This window comes from Engystomops pustulosus, chromosome 11 (genome assembly GCF_040894005.1).
Source record: "Engystomops pustulosus chromosome 11, aEngPut4.maternal, whole genome shotgun sequence".
In the NCBI taxonomy this organism is placed as follows: domain Eukaryota; kingdom Metazoa; phylum Chordata; class Amphibia; order Anura; family Leptodactylidae; genus Engystomops; species Engystomops pustulosus.
Genome location: NC_092421.1, coordinates 72,055,795 through 72,082,289, shown reverse-complemented (window position 1 = coordinate 72,082,289; position 26,495 = coordinate 72,055,795). Strand labels below are relative to the sequence as shown.

At 40.2% G+C, this 26,495-nt stretch overlaps 1 protein-coding gene across 2 annotated transcripts; it reads left to right on the top strand.

The window, feature by feature from the left end:
• The first annotated feature begins 529 nt into the window (after window positions 1-529).
• On the top strand, window positions 530-25,952 carry HMX2 (H6 family homeobox 2). 2 transcript variants are annotated; one of them, XM_072129776.1, is made up of 3 exons: window positions 530-616; window positions 23,426-23,747; window positions 25,109-25,952. In XM_072129776.1, exons 2-3 carry the CDS (start codon window positions 23,483-23,485, stop codon window positions 25,630-25,632), a joined length of 789 nt encoding a protein of 262 aa, XP_071985877.1. In that variant the 5' UTR covers window positions 530-616; window positions 23,426-23,482; the 3' UTR covers window positions 25,633-25,952. The 2 variants fall into 2 exon arrangements, with proteins under 2 accessions (XP_071985877.1, XP_071985876.1); XM_072129775.1 differs by having other exon boundaries at window positions 536-616; window positions 23,482-23,747.
• The last annotated feature ends 543 nt before the right edge of the window (window positions 25,953-26,495 follow it).

Genomic DNA, 26,495 nt, shown 5'->3' with positions numbered 1-26,495 from the left:
ATGCCATATTAGGTCTTCCTGTACTGCCATAGTACCAAGCAACAGCAATTCTTATTGCCATAGTGGCATGGCACCTATAAAGTTTAATACTGAGAGGTACTAAGGTGCCAGCCATCCTAAGAAGTGGCAATGATTTGGAATCTTGGCATCTCCAGTGGCTGTGCCCTCTCCAGAGTTGGCAGGATGTGGTGCATCTCCTGGAGCTGCTCTAGCCCCTTGCCTTTGATGTGGGCAATCCAGTCAAGCGGTGCATTTTCCTTGGCAATCTGTGTATAAGTCCCCGGACACTTGTCTTGATTTCTTTGGAGGTTGAATTCTAAATCTGAGCGTTTGTTTGCAATTAAGAAAATGCAGCATTGGCCATGTCCAGTGTTTGGTATCAGACTGAGCAGATCTCGCTTTGCCTGTTTGTAGTAACAACACACATGTATTTCTTTTATTTGATAGTAAATACTCCAGCTCTGTATAGCAAACACCAGAGAAATATATAAATTTCCAGGCTCCACATTCAGCCACATTATACAGCAGAGGAGCAGATGCTGACAATACACCCTGCACACCTGGCTGCAGCCTCCTCCGGGACCTGGGCACCCAAGAAGAACATTAACCAGTGCAGGTGAGTGTCATCTCCCAGCAATGCAAAGAGATGGGGGTGCATTATATAACATATCTGGTGCAGGCTTAACCCCACCTGTGCCAAATGCTTCAACTAATTATCCCTGACTGTGATATACAGTAAAGGAGGAGATCTGCAGGGAGGAGTGTGAAGAGCAATAATTATCTATGAGCAGCAGATTTATGACTGGTTATGCTGCAAATGTTATACAACTGTAAGGATAAAAAAAAAACAACAATCCTTATAATGCATGCTAACCAAGGCTCATTGGATGTGGTGATTTAAGAGTTACTTAACTCTTGGATACTTGGAGCAAAATATGTTTTAGGAAGCAAAGATTAAAATGCAAAAAGTGTCCTAGTTTTTGGACAATAACATGCAGAATGGACTTGAGTCACAATAGATCTGTATACATGTAAGGTGGATAGATAGATGATAGATAGATAGATATATAGATAGATAGATAGATAGATAGATAGATAGATAGATAGATAATGTCAGATGTTGCTTGCATGGTGGTTAAAGAGTTAAACATCTCCTTTTCTCTATTTTCTTGCTCAATTAATAAAAAACACTTACAGTATGCAGAGGCAATTGTGTGTAAAATACAGTATATAATGTATACATGACCAAAGCACCTAACAGATACAGACAGAATGTTGTAGATTTTCTCAACTCTCACATTCCCTATATTCACTCTTCTTATCTCCCTCTATCTATAACTTTCTTATCATTCTTTCTTTTATTGGTAGTTCCTCATCTTTCACTCACTCTTTATTTATCTCTCCTACTATCTCCTACTGTCCTTGCCTTCTTCTTCTGTAACCCATTTTCTCTCTCTTGTTTTCTTATGACAAGCATCATTATCGCTTCTTCTTTCCATATATGAGGAATCTATACATGCACCACCTTTGTATATCTGCTATTTACCTATCATGTATAAAAGAAAATAATTTTCTAGATATTAGAGATCTATCTTCCCTTTGAACATATATGCAACATATCATAGATATATATGATATAAAGTGTCCCAGTTTTTGGACAAGAACATGCAGAATGGACTTAAGTCACAATAAATCTGCATATATGTAAGGTAGATAAATAAATAAATAGATAGATATTATATATATATATAATTTATCTATGGATTACAGTTATACACACCCAAACATACACATACTAATATGCACACAAACATAAACATATATGCAAACATACACACATATGTACATACAAATATACACATGCTGTATATACACAAATATATATACACATTCACATGTAGATACAAATGCATATAGACTCACTCATACATACATACGTAAGATCTTTAACACCAATGTATAGCCAGTGTATCGGACACCCCCCAAATTTTGATTTAAGAAAATCACTAACAAAAACACAGAATTTACAGTCAGGAAAGCCAGAACAACACTTCTATACAATAAGCTGCACACACATGAATGGACCCCTGACAGTGGATTTAGTGGATTGCCCTTCAAGACTGGCTATTCCATAAGTAGACATTACTCATTGATTCCCAATAGTTCATCTAACAGTATTGGTCATTCTCTTTATCACAACTAATGATGAGTATAATAATGCAATAGAAACTGTGTCCCTGAATGGTCCTCAGTAATAGCAGTCCTCATTATCCCTGATGAGCCTGTGTCATAGCCAGTGCATTATAGATCTGTCCCTATGTGTGTGACTATATACACTGGATATAGTGCCTGTGTGTGTGTGTGTTATGTGAATATACAAGTGTCTTTGCAAATAATCACAGTTTTTTTTGCAATCGACTTGTATGGCAGTGTGCAGAACAGAAAGAGAAGCCCATTAAGAAACATTAACAGATTGCAGCAGCATAATGCTCCAGTCCATATTGATCGTAAAATGTCTGTAAAATATTGTTTCAAATGAATCTATTGTTCCTGTGCTTTGCTGTCACTTAGTGACCTTGGTTTGTTCTCATACTGCCAAATGAGCCTTTCATGAGTGTTATTAGATTAACAAGTTTAGGGAAATATCACTGCAGGGGAGGCAGCACACATGGGGAGGGGGGCAGCACATTGCTCTGCTATAACCTCATCATTTGCACTTAGTTAAATGGTGACACCCCCCCTTTATTACTCTCACCCCCTCCCCTGTATCCCTCAGAGCCCCTCACTAACTCATCCCATAGTGATGACCTTCCACAGCAGCCACCAAACGTTTCCATTCCAAGCTAAATACACTTCTGTCTTCCACACATATTAGATTAGGTTTCTTAAATCATTTCAAGAGGGGAGGGGGGGATAGGGAGGCTGCTAGGACTATAATACACCTGCATTGTTCTGAGGGACATAAAAGATGAAATGCCACTTCATTAGTCTACTCTGGAAACAGGCTCTGGGGACATAGAGATCAGCCTTGTGATGTAGGACTACAAGTGCCAGTGTTATCTGGGAGGAAAGGTTGCTGGGGGTTGTAGTGCAACAGGAGAGAGGAACCACCATCACAAAGGTGCTGCACCTATAATTGGTAAAGATATGAAAATAACTTCTAAAATGGATATTACTACCATTACATTAAGTATAGATGTTCTGCATTGCAATATTGGAAAATCAATTATCATTAGTCATTTATATGGTTATGAATTATAAATAAAATTGTATAATATTTGTATACATTCTCATAACTTTTAGATTACATTATAACTTACAGATGACCTAAAAAGAAAAACTTGGGTCTTGTAAATTTTTCCGTACTTTGTTAGGCTCATTTCACGTTACCGATCCTTATCTCTGTTGAAAAAGTAAAGAACTGAGGTTTAACGTATCAATTTAAAATCCCATTGACAACCATGTAAACTTTATGTCATCAGTTATGTTCCGTTTAGGCAGGTATCGGTTATCTATGTCTAAGGCTAGAGTATTTTTCCTCCATTTGAAAAAAAAACGCATGGATAATGGAAAAAAAAAATGCCTTACTGGTGCCAGAGCAGTGTAGGAAATTCTACATTAAAACTTAAAGGGGTTGTCCCTACCTAGAACAGGGATCCATTATACTCCCAAATGAATAGAGCAGCTGGTCGCACATGCGCCTGTTATATTCATCTCTATGGAGCTGATGGGGATAACCGAGCGCTGTACTTCTGTAGTTCCATCAGCGCCATAGAGCATGGAACATGGAGCAGTAGCGCACATGTCCCACGCGCCGCTCCATTCATTTGGGGTACAACAGACAGTTCTTGTGATCCATGGGGGTTCCACCACTAATCCTGCGGATAAGGGATAACTTGTTGCGACTGGACAAAGATCTGTCCTTCCTAGTGTCCCTTTTAGTAAGTACTCGTATCCCCCCTGTACTAATACATCTGGGGCATTTTTCTTTACAAATTTATGTTATTCCCAATTAACAGAGGGGTTTTAAAATTTCCCTGAAAACAGGGGGGTCTATACTGTCAGCACTTGTTAGGTAGAATCAAATTACTTGATGTCACCACCCAAATTGTGACATCCAGCTGGCACGGAGGAATAACAGAGGAAAGGCCTCATAGACACAAATCCAATGTTCTGTTGATGCGCTTCAAAGGGGCAGTAGAGACGAATTGCCCCTTTACCTTTGCAATGGTTGAATACTGTGCACCATATGGAGGTTGTAATGCGCATGTCTATATGATTCCTGATTTGTACTCATCTCTAAACTATGGGATTGACGTTTAAAGAATGGTGCATTGTGTGCACCCATCACAGGACATGAGGTTTTGTCCACGTTATAGAAATGGCGCAGCACTCATGCACCAAAATTGAACTCTACGGCCTGCTGTACATTTCAGATATAACCTGCACCAGTTTTTTTTGCTGCAGGTTATAGTAAATTTGTCTGGTCAGGGCTCCCTCCGACCTTGTTCCATTCACGCGTCTCGCAATCAGGGGCACAAAATTGCAAATTCCATATATCAGGACCCGTTTTGGAAGCCTGTGCCATATTATTGTATTGCACCATTTTTCAATGAGTGACTGGTACTTTTTTTTTTTTGCAATACTGAAAATTTGCGTCACATTGTCCTAAAAAATTGTACTATAACCTAGAAAGACCTTAAATACAGAAGTATGCGAGCGACACCAATGTGTGGCACTACAACTCCCATCATGTGCTATTTTGCACCTCCTAAATTAAGGAAGGAATCAATTGGTGATAATCTATTGGGCTATCATTCCCTGCAATTGTCCTTGGCTTCTGGTTAATTGTGGATCACTGTCCCATGTCATCATTAGCGGGGGTCGGAGTGCCCCATTTATTCCGATCAATGTGACAGCAGGGGAGGGGTGGGGGGTTAACCCCTTCACTGCCTGGCATTGACTCTTTGCCATCTGGTGCCTCCGGTGTGCTGGCGAGAGTCAGGAATGTGGTATCACAGCAGCCAGCACCCTGTCCAAGGGCTGGGATTGTGGTGCGGGAGCCTCCCCGAGCTTCTCCTGAGCTTCCTGTTGATAGAGAACAAGCATCAGATTTTCATCAAACTTCTATTAAGTGAAACATAGGTTGGAGGGCAGCCCCTGATTGAAACAGTTTAAATTTTAATTGTGTTTTTAATTTGACATATAGTTGCAGAAAGGAATGACACTCCGACGCCAAAGGCCGGTCGATTTTCTTAATTTCTCCCAGAGGAATTGATGGGTTTATCAGGCAACTAGATTGGAAAGCCATTAAAGTCCTCTCTGGCTTGGCCTGTTAATTGGAACTTGATGGATAGTGGGAGTCAGGCTAGGCAATGCTGATCCAATCTTTAGGACTTTCTGTTTTCCAATAAATTACCCAATTCATTTTCCAAGCGCAGATTACATAAATTGTACACCTCTAGGGTGCAGGGTATCGAAAAAAGAAGAAAAAAAAATGAAACAGCCCCCCCCACTCGCCGTTCCCCCTCCGCTTCCCGTCCCCCTCCCCCTAGCCCAGTGCCAAATGCCATTTGCTCCAAAATATGTTCTGAATGAAAATCGAAAAATAATCAACGTTTATACTTAGAAAATTTATTGCAATCATTTTCTCTGGTAATTTCCTTATTTTAAAGTTTGGACACGTCGTATATCATAACCCCCGGTCCCTGTAAAAGAAAAAGGGATTGCAAGGGCTGTGCTTAATATTTGGCAAAGCTTGATTCCAAGATCAAACGTGTTTATGATTCCATCTGTCATTTACTCCCATAGACTTCTCCCAATATCACAGCTGAGCTACAAGCCTATTTTCTAACTGCTGCAAAAAAAGGAGAGAAAAAAAGATCAATTTTTATTAAGGTTTTCATGAAAGCTCCCAGCAGCTCCCTCTGTAGCAACAGTTCTGCTGATCTGAGGCCATTTACCCCTTCATTGCAGGTTATGGGCTGATCACATTTACTGGAGGGATTTTATGGCCAGTGTAGATGAAACCATTCACTTTACCTTATCCAGATACAATGTATCACCTTGTCTTGTCTTATGTGCAGTGTATGTAGTATATGGGCCCAATGGGGGGAATTCATTAAGAATGGTGTTTTTAATGCTAGTCTTAAAATTCCCCCCGCCGGCAGTCGTGTGGCCATATGTTCTGTGAGGTTCCAGCCTCTTAGCAAATATGGGCGTAATCTATGCCTGTTCTGACCTGTAGACCGGATCAGAACTGGCGGAGTTTTCTACTATAGTCTCCATAGTTTTTTATCGATTTACTCCCCGGCCTGCCCTATACCCACCCTGTTTCCCACCCTACGCCCACCCCTTCGCCACCATACGTCCAACCTGCTCCCCACCCTATGCCTACCCCGCCCTATTCCCACCCACTCTCCGCCCCAGGTGGCCGGAGAATGCCCGAAACTGACAGGGAGGGGGAGATTCAAAAATTCAGACCAGAGTGCACCACTTTTTGGAGCACCTTTAACATATGGCTTGTGACACAATTCTATCTAACTTTGCATGTTAAATGTGGCGCACGGTCCGACTGAGCCCCGCAACAACCATTTCAGTCCAGAAATTTGTGTTGCATGAAGAATAGTGCACCCGCAACATAAAACGGTTGTGTATGACACAAATGTGGCGCGGACACTTCTTATATACCCGTGCAAGCAGTTTGCACAGAAAAAAACGTGCAAAGTCCAACAGAAAACTGGCGCACGGACCTTACTAAATGTGGGCCAGTGACTTGTATGGTTATATCAATCACTTCCTGAAGAGATAGAAGAAACAAAACTGCAGGATCAGACTACATAGGGGTTCATTTACCATTTTTTTTTCTTGCCATTTTTGTGGTTTTTTTTGGCCTTTTTGCTGCGTAATGGCTGTTTTGCGCCTATTTTAAGCTTATTTGTAATGTCATTCCTCAATTCGCCGTGTGTTGTTGCGCCCTATTTGTCACTACAAAAAAAAAATTAGACAAAGAACGCAGAGAAGGGGGACATAAGATAAATGACGCCCATAGTGTTTGTTTGTAGTCTGTAAACCATGAAATAACTTAGGTCTTAAATGTGCAAATTCATTCATTTGCTAATTGCTTTATTTTTTTATTAGGATGCATTGACAATAGGGCACGGTGGCTGAGTGGTTAGCATTACAGCCTTGCAGCGCTGGGGTCCTGGATTCGAATCCCACCCAGGTCAACATCTGCAAAGAGTTTGTATGTTCTCTCCGTGTTTCCGTGTTTCCTCCGGGTCCTCCGGTTTCCTCCCACACTCCAAAACATACTGGTAGGTTGTTTAGATTGTGAGCCCCATGGGGACAGGGACTGATTTGGCAAGCTTTGTGCAGCGCTGCTTAATCTGTGTGCACTATATAAATAAAGAATTATTATTATTAAAATAGGGACAAAATTAAGTGTGACTGTATATTGCATGACATCTCTCCCTTTACTACAGTGTGTATGCGATACACCGACACATCAGAGCTTTTGTTTAAGTAATTGTAGAAAATCCAGTGTTTGTGCAAAGTGAAGGTTGAGAAACCAACTGTGATCCTATATCATCTTGCATACTGAGAAGTAGAAAGGATTGGACGTTGCGTCTTGGGTTACACTTACGCTACTACTCCCCCTCCATAGTTTCTTACACTTTTAAATATTTAACTACACAGCGGGATAAGTGTGGATTCCACCGGCACTGCCTGGCACTCGGATGGGATCTGGAAAGTGAGAGGCTTGTGTCTGCTCTACAATGGATGTTTATTTAGGGAAACATAAAGAAAATTGGCAAGAATTCCACGGAGAACGCCAAGATCCGCAATTCCAGGATCAACATATGTGGGAGAGATTTATCATAAGTCTCTTAGAGCTGCAACCAATTAGAGCTCAGCTTTTATTTTCCCACTGATGTTTATAAAATGAAAGCTGAGCTCTGATTGGTTTCCATGGGAAACAAGAAGCTTTACCTCGGAAACTTGATGATAAATCTCCCCCATTTTCTTTCTTTGTGGCTTAGCAACTTCTTATTCCATTCTCCATATCTATGGAGAGCTAAGCTGCAATATAGAGCAAGGGGGAGAAAATCCAATTATACTGGAGATAGATCTCAGGCCAAGTCATCCTTTTTTATACCATGACTTGTTGACAAAACAGTAAATTGCAGGGTTTGGATTGTTTTGACTATTCTATGAGGAAATATATGAAATAAAACCTTAAAGGGATATTCCAGGTTATTGCCACAGCAATGGGGGGTCTGACACTGGGTACCCCCAGCTGATTAGATGTTTAAAGCAGCCGCTGCCGTCTTTCCAAGCCAATTATGTTCCATCAGGTGGTGGTGTGGCCTGTAGTTGGGTCCCATTAATGTGCAATACCATTGACAAGCACTACATGATGTATGGCACTGTTCTTAGAGACGTTGTGGGAAAAAAGCAACTTTATACCATATATTGTGGTCATGCCCTAAGCTAAGTAGTTACTGGCAGGGTGTTGGAAAAATTATAGAACTAGTAGCAGGGGGCTCCCTTGGACTCTCACCAGAATGGGCACTTTTGAACATTGTGACAAGGGATTTACAAAAAAAAATTTATAAATATAAATGGGTTATTAATAAAATCTTGACAGCAGCTAGGGTTATACTTGTTAAAAAATGGAAGGATGAAACCAATCCGACTATTACTGAAATAATTTCTTTGGTTAATTCCACATGGAGAATGGAAAAATGCCTTGGGGAACAAGGTATTATAAAGAGTAACGAGCTAGATGAATTGTGGAAATCATGGCCAGGTTATGATAGGAATATGGCATAAAATCCCTCTCATATTCAATGATGACACCAGAGAGTCAATCATAAAACCTATCTTTTTTTTTCCCCTGTGTTTTCCTTAATTCTTATTTTTTTATTTTTTTTTTCTTTTTTCTTCTCTTTTTCTTTTTTTTTTTACATCTTCTACCTCTTACAAGGTGCAGTGAATATTGTATGAACTATGTATGATATGCAACAATTGAAATGTAATTGCTGTTTACCTTTTGTCGAGTCTAAATATTGGAACTATAGAGTATGTATTTTTTTGTAAAAACAATAAAAAAAAAAAAAAAGAAAAAAAAGAAAGCCAACAAAGACACAATGCTTATCTGAATGCTACAGACCCTCCAGAAAACTTATAGATGGGGCTGTCGGGTGTCAGGCCCCCACCAATCCGAAATTACTTAACGCATGTACCCACCGATTTGATATTACTAACCTCAGGCGCCCACCAATCTGGTATTACTTACCTTATGTGCTCACCAATCTGGTATTACTTACCTCAGATGCCCACCAATCTGGTATTACTTACCTCAGATGCCCACCAATCTGGTATTACTTACCACAGGCACCTACCAATCTGGTATTATTTACCTTATGTGCTCACCAATCTGGTATTACTTACCTAAGGCCCCCACCAATCTGTTATTACTTACCTCAGGCGCCCACCAATCTGATATTATTCAGCTAAAGCACCCACTACTATGTTATTACTTACCTCAGACCGCCACCAATCTGAAACTACTTACCCTAAGCACCCACCAATCCGATATTACTTACCTCAACCACCCACCAATCTGAAACTACTTCTCCTAAGCACCCACCATTCTGATATTACTTACCTCAGGCCCCCACCAATCTGGAATTCACCTTTAATGTTTTGGAAATCCTTTTAATTTTTGCATTTAAATGCAATTATATTAAGAAACTGGTTGATTTATTCTCAGGGTCCGTCTGAGAGCTGGGTGACATCCCCTATAACAGTGATGGCTAACCTATGGCACTGGTGCCAGAGGTGGCACTCCGAGCTCTTTCTGTGGGCACTCAGGCCATCACCAGAGATGACTCCAGGTATCTTCCTGCAGCCCCAGACAGCCCAGGACTTGCTGTGCACAGAGCTATTTTAAAGTGACAGCTGTACCTGGGACTATTTTCTGCTTTATTGGTGTCCTCAGGGTGCTGGTATCAATGAAAACTGTTACAGAGAAGGGAGTATAAATCACAAATCAAATTTTTGTGTTGGCACTTTGCGATAAATAAGCGGGTCTTTGTTGTAGTTTGGGCACTCGGTCTCTACAAGGTTCGCCATCACTGCCCTATAAGAAATATTAATGGCTGCAATGTGTGTCTGTCAGCCAGCATACTTTACAATAGAAAGAGACCTAGATAATCCATGATAATCCGAACAGAGAAATTAAAGGACATCTACCACCAGGATGAAGCATTGTAAACCAAGCAAACTGAGATACTGGTGTGTGCCCCATTTGGCAGGATCTGCCCTTTTTTTTTGGCTTTTTATGCCCTGGTTTTTAATAAATGAACAGATTTTTAAATAATGCAAATGAGCCCAAGTGGCTAAAAGTAGAGTAGATCATGCCAGAGGGGGCAGGCACCAGTATGTCACAGGATCTTCTCTACTTTTGGCTTCGTATGCTCTGGCTTTTAATAAATGAACGGCTCATTACAATTATGCAAATGAGCCCAAGGGGCTCTTGTTTCCATAGGTGTTAATAGAGCCTGGAGCCCCTCGGGCTCATTTGCATAATATTTAAAGCCTTTTTTTTGTCTTAAAAAACAGTGTATATGAAGCTAAAAGTAGAGCAGCTTGTACCAGAGGGGGTGCTCACCAGTATGTCAGTGTGCTTGGTTTACAATCCTTCATCCTGGTGGTAGATGTCCTTTAAGTTTTCTTATAGCCAGGGAATTGGACCATGCACAACATGACTTCTTCTAGATTGCATAAGGACTGTCATGGTTTAAAGGGACGGTTACACATGGCAATTTGGTTGAATACATTTTTCCAACTTAATGAGTTGGTTGCATGTATATAGATAGGAGTAGATGGTGGGACAGTCTGACAAACCTCCTCTCCATGTCTGTTATTTATGATCCTCCCTAGCCTTGTTCATTTGTGTCACTCAATTGAACAGTTTAACAAGGCTTCCTTTTTTAATTTTCCCTACTTATGAAACATGTCCACTGCATGGCTGCTCAGGCTTTAATGCCGCCTGCCCGGCAGAATTAATATTTCATAAGCCTCCTGAATTAAGTGAGATCTCCGCTCGCACTGTGACTGCGCTCAATCCTCCCCGCAGAAGACGACCATGAAGGTGTATGTATATTGTGGCTTGGATATGAGGTGTCTGAAATGGAATAAGACATTGATTTGTGGAGTATGCCTTAGTAGAGTTGGGAAAACCAGCCCGAAAGGCCTTTGAGATTCTCCGTTCAGCTGACAGATGTGCTCATTTAACAAGCCGAGGCTGAAATGGGTGTATAAAACCTCCCCATTTAGCTCTGACAGAGGAGATTTCACGGCCTGTCTACAGAGGTTGTAAATTTCTGTCCCCAACCGTGCCGCCGCAAAGTCGCCCAATGCCTCCAGTCACTGCGGGCACAGACCCCCCGCTCGTAGCATATGCCTCCTTCCAATGGACATGCTGGGTTATTATTGACTGGCATCAATGTAACAAACCATCTTCACTTTATGAACCCTGCTGCCCCTTGAATAAGCCCCTCTTTTCCCAGGATAGGAACGTCTGGGGGTCTAATGTACATACACAGCAATTAGGGGTCAATTATCGGATATAGCTTCCAGGGGTATCTGGAATACAGTGCAGCAATGGATAGCATCCAGTACCACGGAGGCTGTCATTGGCTCTTGTGGAGTCTTTTTGATTGGATTTGGTGATTTACTGCAAGGTTGCAAATTTGGTCAAACAACGGCTTGCTGTGATTGGTGGAGGAAGCTTGTCTATTGGTGTCGTGCTCAGGTGGTGATATCTTGTAATGTGCATAAAATGAATAAGGCAAAAATAATGTCTACGGAAGCATTTGCATGACAGCTATTCCTCTCAACCCCCAGATATATGTGCAGACTCTATTTAGTCTAGAGTGCATGTGTTTGTACTCTGCTAGACACCAAAGAATGAAAAGTTTGAAGACTCCCCATACACAACATTCATGGTTTGTAATGTTTAGAAGTGCCTTAAAGGGGCTTTCCAGTATACCCATATTAATGACCTATCCAAAATAGTTGTGTACATACCCCCTGAACGGTCCTTGAATCAACCAGAGAACCAAATCAGAAAAACAGCTCCATTCTCTATGTAGTGGCCAGATGTGTTACTACAACTCAGTTACCACTCTTTGCAGTTCCCAGTACTGGCCACTAGAGAGAATGGCTTTTTTCCTTATGTTTTATTCTAGAGGCATAACAGCTGCCTGGTGGGAGTCCCACGTGTTGGACCCCCATGGTTGGGATATTGATGACCAATCTATCATGTCTGCTGGAAGACCTCTTTAAAACTCAATAAATATGTCATTAGATTATCTATTGTGGAGGCAGAGTGAGCGGCTACAATCATCCCAAAGATAAAGGGAGCCTAAAGGGCCCTGTAATTACACTGGTGCCATATGAGAGAGTGGTAATGTGTACAATCACTGCCAGGCAGGATTAGTTGGCATGGGGTGGGCATGGCTCTACCACACTACACTACTACTATATGAGTTGTATGAGGACCTAGTAGTAGATTATGCATAGGGATATGACATTTTTTACATATAATGTAATGTATCTATTATATATGGGGAGGAAGATCCGATAAACTCCCAATATGCATATCTAGCACTGGTACCCCAGGCACCCTGGGGTTAATATTAGGCCCCACATCTTAGGGGGGCCTCCTCTGCTCTCTGGGCATTATAAAAGCCGCCTGGCTGGATTGACAAGTAATTGATACAAAGACTTTATCGCACATTTAATTAGTTTAACACCTTATCTTGACAGCTGAGATACAAGGCCGGACATTCGCTGAATTGGCTTTATTCTGTCATTGCCACCAGGACAGTCATTTAATTACTTCTATTGTCATCACTGACATCAACATGGAAATGAAATGTACAGGAAAAAGATGGAAGACAACACGTTCTCGTGTGCTTTCATTTACCTAAATCATCGCTAGAACAGATGTAAACTGACTTATAACTGGAAATAGTCTAAAAATACAATTTAAGTTTAGTATGCTCTGATTTTTAAGGAAAAAATGCTTTAAGATTATGCTAATTAGTCTGAGGGGCTCTAGACTCCATTAACACCAGACTAATTTGCATAATTTTAAAAGCCTTTATTTGAAAATACATAAAAAAAATAAAAGAAGCACAGATCCTGGCAGAGGGGGCACACACCGGTATGTCAGTGTGCTTGGTTTACAATCCTTCATCCTGGTGGGAAATGTCCTTTAAAGATATTTTTAAGGAATATTTCTGGGTTTGATATCCTGATGGGACATACTTTCCCTGTTCCTTATCTGGACAGATCAGTGGCGTTGTAGTCAGTGTCAGGCTCAGTAGCCTGCAGCTGAATGGAGCTGGATTAGCATCAGAGTACTCGGGTAATTTGTTAAGTCCTTATGACAACTTACTATTCATGTGGAGGAAGACACACAACTCAGGTTTCCCCCGCTGCTGGTTCCTTGATAGAATAACAATTGGTATCTGATTCCAGCAGCTCATCCCCTCCCCAGGAGACTTCACTTTCCAGACATGTAATATATGGAGGTACAGGTCTTTATTCTCTGTTTTATCACGTTCCTCTTTGTTGTTGTGATGTTAAATGGAAACAAAACATAATTGCCCTAAAATACAGAAAATTCCTAATTCCAATGGCTCATTTTTAGTATTAGGTAGGTTCCAGATGGGCCACAGCATTACTATGGAGTCCACCAAGGCTAATTCACTGAGTACTAGTTCATCTATGGGATGGCAATGATGCAGCTACTTCTAAGTGATGTCCCTCTGTTATCCCTCTTGGAAATCTATGAATAATTTGACATCCAAGGCCCAGTTCCTCCACTAAAAAAAAAATAAAGAACGGAAGTTTAACGCATCAGTTAAACTTCCTTTTGGCATCAATGTAAATTGTATGTCCTCTGTTATGTCCATTTAGGCAGGCATGGCTTTTTTATATTTTCAATTATTTCAAATTTTATTGCGTTTACATTTTTTTTACAAGTTCCCAAGTAATAGGTAGAAAATAGAAGAACATACAATGTATTACGGTTGCATGCAGGTTTTTTTGTACATGGCTGTAGTACTTTTGTTCTGTATGTATGATGGATGTTATAATGTTTACATTGAAGTCAATGGGAGATTGGAAATTTGTCACTTATAACATCTGTATTTTTTGAGAGATAGATACATAGGGGGATATGTATCAGGACCTGAAATAATCGCAAATGCTAGCTTATTGCTAGCTTTTGCAATTATTTGCCCCGATCCACCACCTTCACGCCAGTGGAGCGTGAAGGGGCGTGAAGGGGGGGGCGCGGCCGGGCGGGAGTGGGCCGGCGCGGGGCGTTACTGTCCTCGCGCCTGCGCACTTGCTGCTGCTGGCGACTTTTCATACGTGAAAAGTCGCCGGCTGCCTCTTGATGTATCGGGCTGTGAACTTGCAGCGGCGGGCCTATCATACGCCGGCGTACGAGCGCCCGCGTATGATAAATATGCCCCATAGAGTTAATCTACACATATATAGATACATAAATAAATTATAGAAAGGATAGATGAGATGATAGATAGATATTATAGATAGATAGACAAACAAACAAACAAACAAACAGATAGATAGATGAGAAGATAGATAGATAGATAGATAGATAGATAGATAGATAGATAGATAGGAGATAGATAGATATGAGATAGATAGATAGATAGATAGATAGATAGATAGATAGATAGATAGATAGAGAAAAAGTTTGCAAAACTTGGAATGTTTGCTGGTGGGGCAGGGGTGTAAATATGGGGTATATATTGGTCCTGGTGCCTAGGGGTGCTAAATTCTATTACTATAAATGGCTCATGGTAAGAGGTGACGTTATTAAAAATTTTGCCCTCAAGCTTCATGTTGGGTACATCAGGTATCTTTCAAGTATTCCAGTTTTTTTGTAGCTGTAGACATTTCCCATTTATGGACCAAAAAAAATTAACTCTGGATAAACCCACAAAGTTATTGCCATTGTTCTGGACACCTCACTCCAGGAAACTCTACTGCCGCCTCCTTCTGCCTGTAACCTGATTTACTTAGCAATAACACCTCATTATGGTTAAAACTAGAAAAAGTTGTTAGATAAGTGACACTGGAAGGGTCTGAACTAGTTCAGGGCAGACCTCACATCAGGGATCCTAAGGGTTGTTTAAAAGTTGCATTTTCTATTTTGGGTATATACAGAGGACTTGCCTCCATGTGTGGACGTCTGGTTTTACCTATTTACACATATACAGCCTCCTCCTATTATCTGTATAGACGTCTATGTGCTCACGGGAGGCCTGCTGCCCCACACTATCTGTCTATTGCATCACTGATAGCAGTTGCGTCCTGTAAATAGACAACGTGTAAAGGTAGCATGATCACAGAGATAATTATACCCTGACATTATACCTGTCACACCAGAGAAAGAAGTAGCACTGAATGTACTGTCACATAGGAAGTGTCAGACTCACCGGTCTCATACCTGCCAGTATGTAGTAATATTCCCAGCCATAATAATAATTCTTTATTTATATAGCGCCTACAGATTACGCAGCGCTGCACAAAGCATGCTAAATCGGTCCCTGTCCCCAATGCGCAGCTATAACTATAATTGACCTATGCATAGGATAGGTCATTATTAGGTGATTAGTGGGGTTATCACTCCCAGTACCCCCAGTTGGTGGCAGTTAAATGGTCTTGTACCAAGTTTGCAAGTTATACCCTATCCATAGGATGGTGCATATAATAATAATAATAATAATAATAATAATAATAATAATTGTATATATATATATATATATATATATATATATATATATATATATATAGCGCACATAGATTACGCAGTGCTGCATAGAGCTTCCCTGTCCCCAATGTTGCTCACAATCCAATCAACCTATATGTAAGTTTTTGAGTGTGGGGGGAAACTGGAGGACCCGGAGGAAACCCACACAAACACGGAGATAACATAAAAACTCTTTGCAGATGTTAACCCTGGGACTTGAACCCAGGTCCCACTGTACCGCAAAAAACGGCAAAAAATGTTGTATTTTTTATGTTGTGGTTTGACGGCCGGTTCGCAGTGCGGTAAAAAATACGGTCATAAGATACGTAGCCGAATTTTCCATTAAAGTAAATAGGGCCGTTTTTTAGATTCAAAGAAAAAAATGTGTGGTGGCCATTTTTACATCTACACAATTGGTTGTATGAATGAGGCCTCGGACTGAGATACATAAGGACACACAATTGTGCCAACAACAGACAACTATGAAAATAGGCGGCAGAAATACAATGCTACATGTGCCCCATAGAGTTCTGTATGTAAATGTCGCACATATGTGGGGTGTAGCCCTTGACCTCCCCACCACATTCTCTATAGAACCCGGTGCTATGTAGCCATCACCACTGATGTGTGACCCCCATGTTCTTATTGTGCTGGGGGGGGGGACAGATGGACGCGTGCTAGAGCCCCCCTACTACATATCATATTTAACAACTTCATTTTAATGGCGACCTCATTGCTTAACAACTTGAGGGCGCTGCGAGGCACCACCATATTCCAGAATAGGTGAATGAATGTGGAAATGCACTTGGACTGATGAAGTACAGACCCCCAAATAGTTATTCAATGACTGGGTCTCCCAGGGGTTAATGACCTGACATCATGATTAAAGCTGACCATTTGTAATGTGTCTGGACTCTGCTGCCGAAAACCCTGAAAAGGTTAATGTGCTGAAAGAGGGGGTCTTATTATGCTGCACCTGCCCCTCTTTACTGCAAGAGAAAGGGGGCACGGGGCCTGCGGAGATGAACAAAGGGGCAGACATATCCCGATACAGAGGAAGGTGAGAGGTCTAAACCTAGTAAGATAGATGGAAGACACTGATTGGGGTAGAAAAGAACCTCAAGTGGTGCCAAGAACAATGACATTTTTGCTTCATCTCTCAAGTGTGATGAGCCGGAGTGAAAGGGACCAAAACGCGTCTACGCCAGACCACCTAAGAAAGGCCTATTAATCCGTACTAATCTGTCAAGAGCCTTATACAAAATTATTGCAAGATGTGATATTATATTGCATTTTGTTTTTTATATTTTATTGTATTATGGAACGAAATTTTTTTTTTACATAGCCTTTAATTCCAGAGACAATCTGCTGTCTAGAAAACCGCACCTTGATTTAGCGCACATTAGAAATCATCCTTGATCTGGCGAACCTTGAATATAAGAGAACCATGTGATACTTAATATGGCCAGTGGAGGCGCTGCAGGGGAATTGAACACTTGCTACAAGGTTCTTCTTCTCAGTGATTAGAGTAATACTAATCCATCAGCAGGATTTACCTTCCAGAACTAGCAGTTATGTGATGTAGGGCTATACTCAGATGTGCCACCCCTACCTATGTTTTTAGTTTTTAGCAACTCCTTCCGTTAACTTTAGAAATATATGAAAATTACACTGAAGTGCTTTGGGGGAGGGGCATTAGCAGAGCACCTCAGGGCTATAGCTGTACAAGAATAACAAAGCCCACTCCTGCACCTCCACTGCCAAGCGCCTTCACTCATCCTTCCCCCTTCAGCTACATGACTTCTGAGATCCACTGGTCCAGTGAGATCTCAAGCCAAAGCCCTCAGGGGCTCTGCCAAAGCACTTAATCCTCATTTACATATTTCCAAATTTAAGTTTTAGCTGGGAAAGAACAGCTGGAGAATAAAAAATAGAGGTATGGTTGACAAGTGTGTGTATAGAACACATAACAGAGCAGTTACTTCTGTTACTGAATGGGGCTCCTTACACCCTTAGAAGATATACATATTTGTATACTCAAATATTTATACACTCTTACACACATGTATGTACTGATAAATATGCTGTACAATGTGCAGCATAATATGTATATAATGGTGCACATCCTCCATTCTTTAATGTGTCAGGTCAGATGCCGGGGCCCCCTAAAACTGTGGGCCCCCTAGCAGCTGCTTTGGCTGTAGTTACGCCCCTGCTCTGGTAGGTTAATAGTGGTGGCAGATTTCCATGAGCATTGGGTGGGGATTGGTAGAGAACTCCTGCAGACTGTCCATACACATCAGATAAAAAGAAGTCCGATAATATTCTAGAAATTATGTGAGAGATATAACAAAATCAGAATGCCAAATAATGTCGCCCTAATTTGAACAGAGAAGCTAAAATATTTTGTAGTGTTTAAAACACTTTGATGACATCTTTTACAACTCTTACAAAAAAGTTGCTCTAAATAACGAAATTTTCAGGTGTAAGCTAAGGAAACTAATAGGGAGCGACAGATATTATCCAGCATTAGACACTTTGATCGATCCGGCGCAGTATAAGACGGTCTGGTCTTATAGTCTAATAGTTGTAGTGTATCTGCCCCGTTGTGGCACTTTAGTATTTAAAGTGTCATCTTATTTTTTAGTATAGTATTATATCACCTAGTATTATTCTATTGTGTATCATTGTTTCATAGTATAGTATAGTATAGTATTATCTTAAGATATGATACCATTTAGTATTATTCTATAGTATACCATTGTTTCATAGTATGGTATAGTATTATTCTATTGTATGATTCTTTTTCTGTTACATAGTTTTTAGATTATTACTGTATAATATAGCTCAGTATTATTCTATATTGTATCATTGTTTCATAGTATGGTATAGTATTATTCTATTGTATGATTGTTATTCTATTGCATAGTTTTTAGAGTTATTATTGTATGATATAGCTCAGTATTATTCTATAGTGTAACATACTACATATTACTACATATGGAGAATAGGATATAGGTAGGTAGATTGCTACTGAGAACAGTGACACCTGCTGGAGAAGTTTATATAGTGATACTGTATATTTTTATTTTGGGGGGGGGCTGCAAAGCCGCATGTTTCAGACTCCATCAATGATTACAATATGATTATAATAATGATGATATTTTATAGTTGTCAGACGCATAGCATCATCATGGCACGTACAATATATTAAATGCAGGTGATCAGATGTGTAGAAATTTGAAGTGATTCTAAGCGTCTGATATAGAATTTTTGGGGAACATGATTAGTATTCCTCATCGGTGCATCCGTCCCATGTTTCCTCAGCCTCCTGGTAGCATACAGAGTACAACAGGTACTAAACTTTGAAGTCAAAAAGTTATTGAGGCAGCAGAGACATGGGGGGAGGGGGGATTTAGGGCGCATAGTAGTGGAATACAGTGAATCAATTAGTCCATTAACCAAGGCTATCGAGTATTTAAAGACTAGGCATCTGGTCAAAGAACAGCGGGCACGTGACAGCCATTTAATAACATTACCAGCACTTTATTCAATAACGCACGCATAATAGACTGCTCCAGAGTTAATGAAAATATCATCCGAGAACGCCCTGACATTTGTCTCTATTGATTTCTATACAGTCCTGTAATTTCTGAGTTTTATATATTGGAATTAATGCAGAATTTAGAACACAATGTTAGTCTGGGGGAAAAAAAAATTAAAGGGATTGTCCAGAATCAGAAAGAGAATCAGGCGTTGGGTCTGGAGGCTTAGGAGCCTATAAGGTGTCTCTTCCTTACATAGACTGGTACAATAAGTAATATTATTTAATTTATACAGTATAGTGGATAACAATCTTATTGGTGGGGGTCTGCCACCAACTACAAGAACGGACCCCACTGTTCTTTACTTGAGACAACAGTGGACCGTGTGTCCTGCTGCTCCATTCCATAGTATGGGAGTGTCGGACATTGCAGAGCATAGTGCTTCACTGTGGACCCTCGGACCCCCACTGTCTAAATTGATAACCATTATTCTATAGATAGTGAATGACAATAATACTTGGTACAACCCCTTTAAGGGTCTAGTACATATTTTGCATTGGGGACTAACAGCCTCAATTTATGATAAGTATATGGGATATAGGGGGTCCAAACGATTACACTAGTATTGATGACCTACCGATAGATTGGTAGAAGCAGAATCACCACATGGAAAATGCTGACGTACAGCTCCTTTCTCTGTGCAGTGGAGGAATTGTGTCACTGCAACTAAGCCCCATTCACTTTAATGAGATTTGAGCTGCAGTTCTCAGGACTGGCCACTACACAGAGAATGGAGCAATTTTTCTGCCTTCATTGTTTGTGTTGATTCTAGAGCCAACAGATCAGTGGCGGTCCCAAGTATCTGCCTCCTACCAATGGATACATCATCAATATCACCGTGTTAATTCTTTATATAGCGCATACAGATTACGCAGCGCGGCACAGAGCTTGTCCCTGTCCCCAATGGGGCTCACAATCTAATCAACCTACCAGTATGTTTTGGAGTGTGGGATGCAACCGGAGGACCCGGAGGAAACCTACGCAAACACGGAGAGAACATACAAACTCTTTGCAGATGTTGACCCTGGGACTTGAACCAGGTCCTCAGCGCTGCAAGGCTGTAATGTTAACCACTCAGCCACCGTGCCGCCCTCATATTAAAAGACCCCCCCACATCATCACCCCACGACATAAGCCTCACTTACCTATGTATATACAATGCATGCGCCATATATGATACCTATCCGGTGACATGTATAGCGTGTGTATGTATATTAGTGAGTGGCTCCGCAGGCTGATATAGAAGCCATATCTTGAGTGAGATCTTTTATATAAAAGCCAGCATTTTTCAGCCCTAAAAATAGTTTTAACACTGCAACCACATAAGGGCACGGTGGAGGATCAATAAACCATTTCCACCAAATGCAACATTAATTTATGAGTCTTTTCTCCTATTCCCAGTAAACATGACAGGTAATACAATGAGCCGGGGCTGGGGGGGCGTCCTGCTGGCTTGGGGGATCATGTAATAGTGCTGCTCTATGAAATGATGTGGGCTCAGGTTCCAGGCGCCAGACACTTGTCTCTCATCTCTCCCAGCACCCAGCAGTCATATACGCAGATAAAGAGGGGGTGTGAAAGGGAATGGGGCAAACTAAGATATCCCAACTCTACAGATGCTAATGACTGATATTTAAGACAGGCAATGCCCTTGTTTGTAACCACATGTCAATAAGCCGCATACGTACAGTGCATCAATGTGCACATTTGGGGGCAAAGTGTAACTTAGAGGAAAATTAGTCTTTAGCTAAAGTTACCTGACCCCCTTATCCGAAAATGACCTATGATAGCTTTGTGACTTATAGACATTGCTGAAAAACGTATTGCTCCCATGAGCAGGCAAATTAAATTAGATAATAGTTTCATAAGTTGCACAAAAGTATGAGTTTCCTAAAGTGAATCTATGGATAATATTAATATATAGTTATAGCTTTTCTTATAGAGGTTATTTGAAGAGATAGATTGAAGATAGAGTGATAGGGAGATTGTATGAGAGATAGATGAGAGAGAGAGCTATACAAGATAGATAGATAGATAGATAGATAGATAGATAGATAGATAGATAGATAGATAGATAGAAAAAGAAAGTCCAAAGCAGCACAGTGTCCAATGTGGGGACCCCTATAGAGAGGGGGGGGTGCAGAGACTCACCAGTCCTGGTAAAAGACTTGTATATACACAATATCCAAAAAATTGAGGCAGCACTCCCAGGTCAAAGTGAAAAATTGGAAGGGTTTATTCACAAACCGGCGACGTTTCGGTGTTAGATAGATAGATAGATAGATAGATAGATATGAGAAAGATAGATAGACAGATAGATATGAGATAGATAGATAGATAGATAGATAGATAGATAGATATGAGATAGATAGATAGATAGATAGATAGATAGATAGATAGATAGATAGATAGATAGGAGAGATAGATAGATAGATAGATAGATAGATAGATAGATAGATAGATAGATAGATAGATAGATAGATAGATAGATAGATAGATATGAGATAGATAGATAGATAGATAGATAGATAGATAGATAGATAGATATGAGATAGATATGAGACAGATAGATAGATAGATAGATAGATAGATAGATAGATAGATATGAGGGAGATAGATAGGAGATAGATAGATAGATAGATAGATAGATAGATATGAGATAGATAGATATGAGATAGATATGAGATAGATAGATAGATAGATAGATAGATAGATAGATAGATAGATAGATAGATAGATAGATAGATAGATAGATATGAGATAGATATGAGATAGATAGATAGATAGATAGATAGATAGATAGATAGATAGATAGATATGAGATAGATAGAAAGATATGAGATAGATAGATAGTGGCTTTATTCCAAAAACATAGATAGATGATATTACATAGATAAAAAGGCTGAAAAGACAAAGCTAATGACGATTGATAGATAGATAGATAGATAGATAGATAGATAGATAGATAGATAGATAGATACATACATACATACATACATACATACATACATACATGGTCCAGTGACCATAAGTATTGCTTATCAATGGCCTCATTCCTTCTAAATTAGCCTGACGGGTTACCATAGCCTCTCTGTGATATGGCTTTACAGACTGTTACACGGTCTCACCCTCCCCCTGCTTCCTCAGCACTGAGAATACAAGAGGAAGTGCTCACTGCACAAGTGCTGACAGAGCATGGGGGGGGGGGGGGGGGAGGGGGTTGAGACAGTGTAACAGCCTGTAAAGCCAGATCACAGTGGGGGATATTTGGTGAATATATATTATTTATATATAATAATACCATGTTTCAGATAATACCGTGTTTGAAGGTGATTGTTATATCTCTGTGCTCCCATCGCCATCATTAGTGCTAGCAGACTAAAAAGCATTTAACTATTTCTTATTACAGGGATTAGTAGATTCTTCATATTTAACCCATTAATAGCCCTTCTATGTAGATCATTCTCTATTTTAGACTTCTGGAGAGGCAGGGTATGGTCACCTGGGTACTATGTATAAATGTATATATTCCAGGGAGCCCAAACTTAGACTCAATGTCAAAAAGTTGTCTTTCTATAAGACTAATGGAAAGCAGATGGAATCATGTGCAGTGTGCCCACCTGTGCTGACAGTGCCCCCTCCCTTCTCCACCCCATGAACTTCATATTACATCGACCACTGACCTCCTGCACAGCCAGCCTCCAGCTTATGTCTCCACTCAGGTGCATGGAGCTTTTACAAAGGAATTTCAATTTTTCCGGGGCTGTCTGCAGCTCATGATTGGTTCTATGGAGCTGGGAATGTCATGCAAATGTAGCCACACCAGCAGGCAGGCAGCAGATCAGTAGGGACTTGTGCTTTGGATGGGGAGGGATGCAGTCTGTGTGTGCAAACTGGAAGCAAAGACACCCCCATTATTAAAAACTATAGCACCCCCACATCTCTGTCTTTGCAGCCCCCCTCAAAGCAACTCCATCATCATCATCACCCTCTTCCTTCCTATGTCTTCAGGATGAGCAGCAAAGAAGAGGCCACTAAGTGCCCCCCAACTACACTCTCCAGCTTCACTATCCAGTCAATCCTGCAGGGCACCACCACCTCTGACCGTGCCAAGACTTATAGCAGCAGAGAGCCCATCATCACATGCAGGGAGCCCAGCCCAAGTGCCTCCTCAGATGATGAAGAAGAAGAGGAAGGATGCTGCTTCTGCTCTGGATCAGACAACAAGGAATCTAGGGATGAAGCCCCCCATACCTGCACTTCCCATAGGTGTCTCAGTGAGTATCTCTATTGTTATTGGGGGTATGTGGGGTGTAGGGGAGTCCCTTCTGCTCATGTACTGAGCAGGCATCCCCTCTTATCACAGCTGGGCATGCACTGGATACTTTACTCCTTACCCTGGACCCTGCATTGGGTGTATAAGTAATAGCATGCACCTGGCTTCAGAGAAACAAAATGTCGCAAGCAGAAGCAGTAGAGGAGTGATACAGACCTGAGATCAGGGATGTGTCATCTGCACAGGATGATAGAAGCTTCTTACACTAAATAATTTACTACCCAGGATAATAACAGCGTCTGCACGGAGACGATTCATCTCCTGCAAGACCCTGGGAAGAAGAAACAATCATAGCAAGAAACTATATCATAGACACATAACAGAGACATAACGTGTAGCAGCCAAATATCTATCTACATATCTGCTCAATTTCATATCTATCGATTACAATTGATTAATAATTACACAGAAATATTATCTATCCAAATTCTGTTTCCCCTGTTTTATAATATCTAATATTTACCTGAAATATTGTATCTATTTATACCATAACTGTCTACTCATCCAATATGTGTCCAATATCTGTATCCATCTATCTGCATCTTGTATCTTTTATCACCCTTATATCTTGTTTTATGATATACACTTTACTAAAATGAAACTGATCTCACACTTCTTCTCATGGGATCATCTACATATAGAAGTTAGTGAAAACCTGGGAAAATAAAGTATCTATTATTACTATATCTAGCTGGTTACTTAAGTAGTTGTGCGCTATCTATTCACCCATCCATGTATCAATATGTCTATCTAATGTCTCTCTCTTCATATATCTCATATCTGTCATTCATATATGTAGGTAACAAAATATCTAATTTATCAATCATTAAATTCATTTAGCATTTTACATAATTTAATAGGGTTTATCTGCATTGAAAATTTTGTGAAACCTGTATACAAAAAGTATATACTACTATATCCAGCCGGCTACATATATCACCTATGTAGCTATCTACTATCTATCTATTCCTTTATTTATATTTATATTAATTTTATATCAATCGATCTAATATCAATTATCTATCTATTTTCTATCCATCCATCTTTACTTTCATTTCTAGTTGCATGTAGAGGTGTAAATACATATATTGGGGAATCTATCCCACCATCTCACATATTCTGTATAATAATACATACAATCCCTCTTGCCATTAGTCATCTGTAATGTTAATGAGTTTTCTGTACTAGCTGCAGTTTAACACTTGATATACCAGAAGCAGCAGCAATTACTCTGAGCAAATTGTCTAACAATATGAGTGTTGATGGAGGAGCAGCCAGTGACATGTTGGTGATCTCTTGCAGATAATACACAAGGACCACATAGTTCAGAAGGCAGGAGCCAGCTGCTGTCTCCCTCCCAGCAGGACTATACTGGGGACAAGGAGAGGCATTTAACCCCCAGCAGCACCCCAGGAGACAGACAGAGGGATGGGGACAGGCAGGGCAATGCCAAGAAGAAGACCAGGACAGTGTTCTCCAGGAGCCAGGTCTACCAGCTGGAGTCCACCTTTGACATGAAGAGGTATCTCAGCAGCTCAGAGAGGGCTTGTTTAGCCTCCAGCCTCCAACTTACAGAGACCCAGGTCAAGACTTGGTTTCAGAACCGCAGGAACAAATGGAAAAGGCAACTGTCAGCTGAACTGGAGGCTGCCAACATGGCCCATGCCTCTGCCCAGACCCTGGTGGGCATGCCCTTAGTATTCAGAGACAATTCAGTTCTGAGGGTCCCAGTGCCCAGATCTATTGCATTCCCAGCCCCCTTGTACTATTCAGGCAGCAACATGTCCTTACCTCTGTATAACCTATACAACAAACTGGAGTACTGACTGCTGCCCCCTGTGCCAACCCAAGCAATGGAGCTACAATAATACACCATGTGTATGCGCCCACCTTGACTCATCTCCATTAATCTGCTGCAACAGATTTCTATGTATGTATCTATGTATTATTTACATAATTTTATTATATATTATTTTTTATTAAAAAACAAAATACAAAATACAACACAAAAATCCTCCAGTCCCTTCTCCAGGTGTCTGTATTATTGAAGTGTTATATGCCAATGTGGCTTGTATAGTCACATAGGGACTATTCACCCCTGGAGGGAAGGATCCTATCACGGAAAGTATTATTCTGTACAGATTTTTTTCTCTCTCTCCCTTTTGTAATAAATGACATTTGTGTTGCTATTACGGGTTGTCTTTGTTGAATTTATTGGGTAAAAGAGTGAGTTTAATTTTTTTTTAGTACTCTGTTTTTGATGGTTTCTAATATATATACATATAAAATGTATGTTCCATGTTTATATATACATATATCTATATATATATCTATATATATCTATATCTATATATATCTATCTATATATATATATATATATATATATTTAAATCTACGTCATATATAAAGTACATGTGGTAAATAGGATGAATATCAACATACACATATATATTATGCTCCACTGTATAAATATATAATTATATATTCATATACTAGTTATACAGCTATATATATATATATATATATATATATATATATACACAAATGATGTCGCTTTATGTTTGTTGTTTCTTTATTTGCTGTCCAATAGTGCAGATGTAAGCATAGAAATATATATACTCTGATGCTTTATTTGCAGTCCTATATAATACAGAGGTATGTACAGACACCCATGTTTCCAAGATTAAAG

Bases quoted from the DNA above. Each gene is read 5' to 3' on its own strand.
- HMX2 (XM_072129775.1), top strand. From the start codon at position 537: ATGCTGACAATACACCCTGCACACCTGGCTGCAGCCTCCTCCGGGACC. The intron at 617-23,481 runs GTGAGTGTCATC...CTATGTCTTCAG, and splicing joins AAGAACATTAACCAGTGCAG to GATGAGCAGCAAAGAAGAGG. The intron at 23,748-25,108 runs GTGAGTATCTCT...GATCTCTTGCAG, and splicing joins CACTTCCCATAGGTGTCTCA to ATAATACACAAGGACCACAT.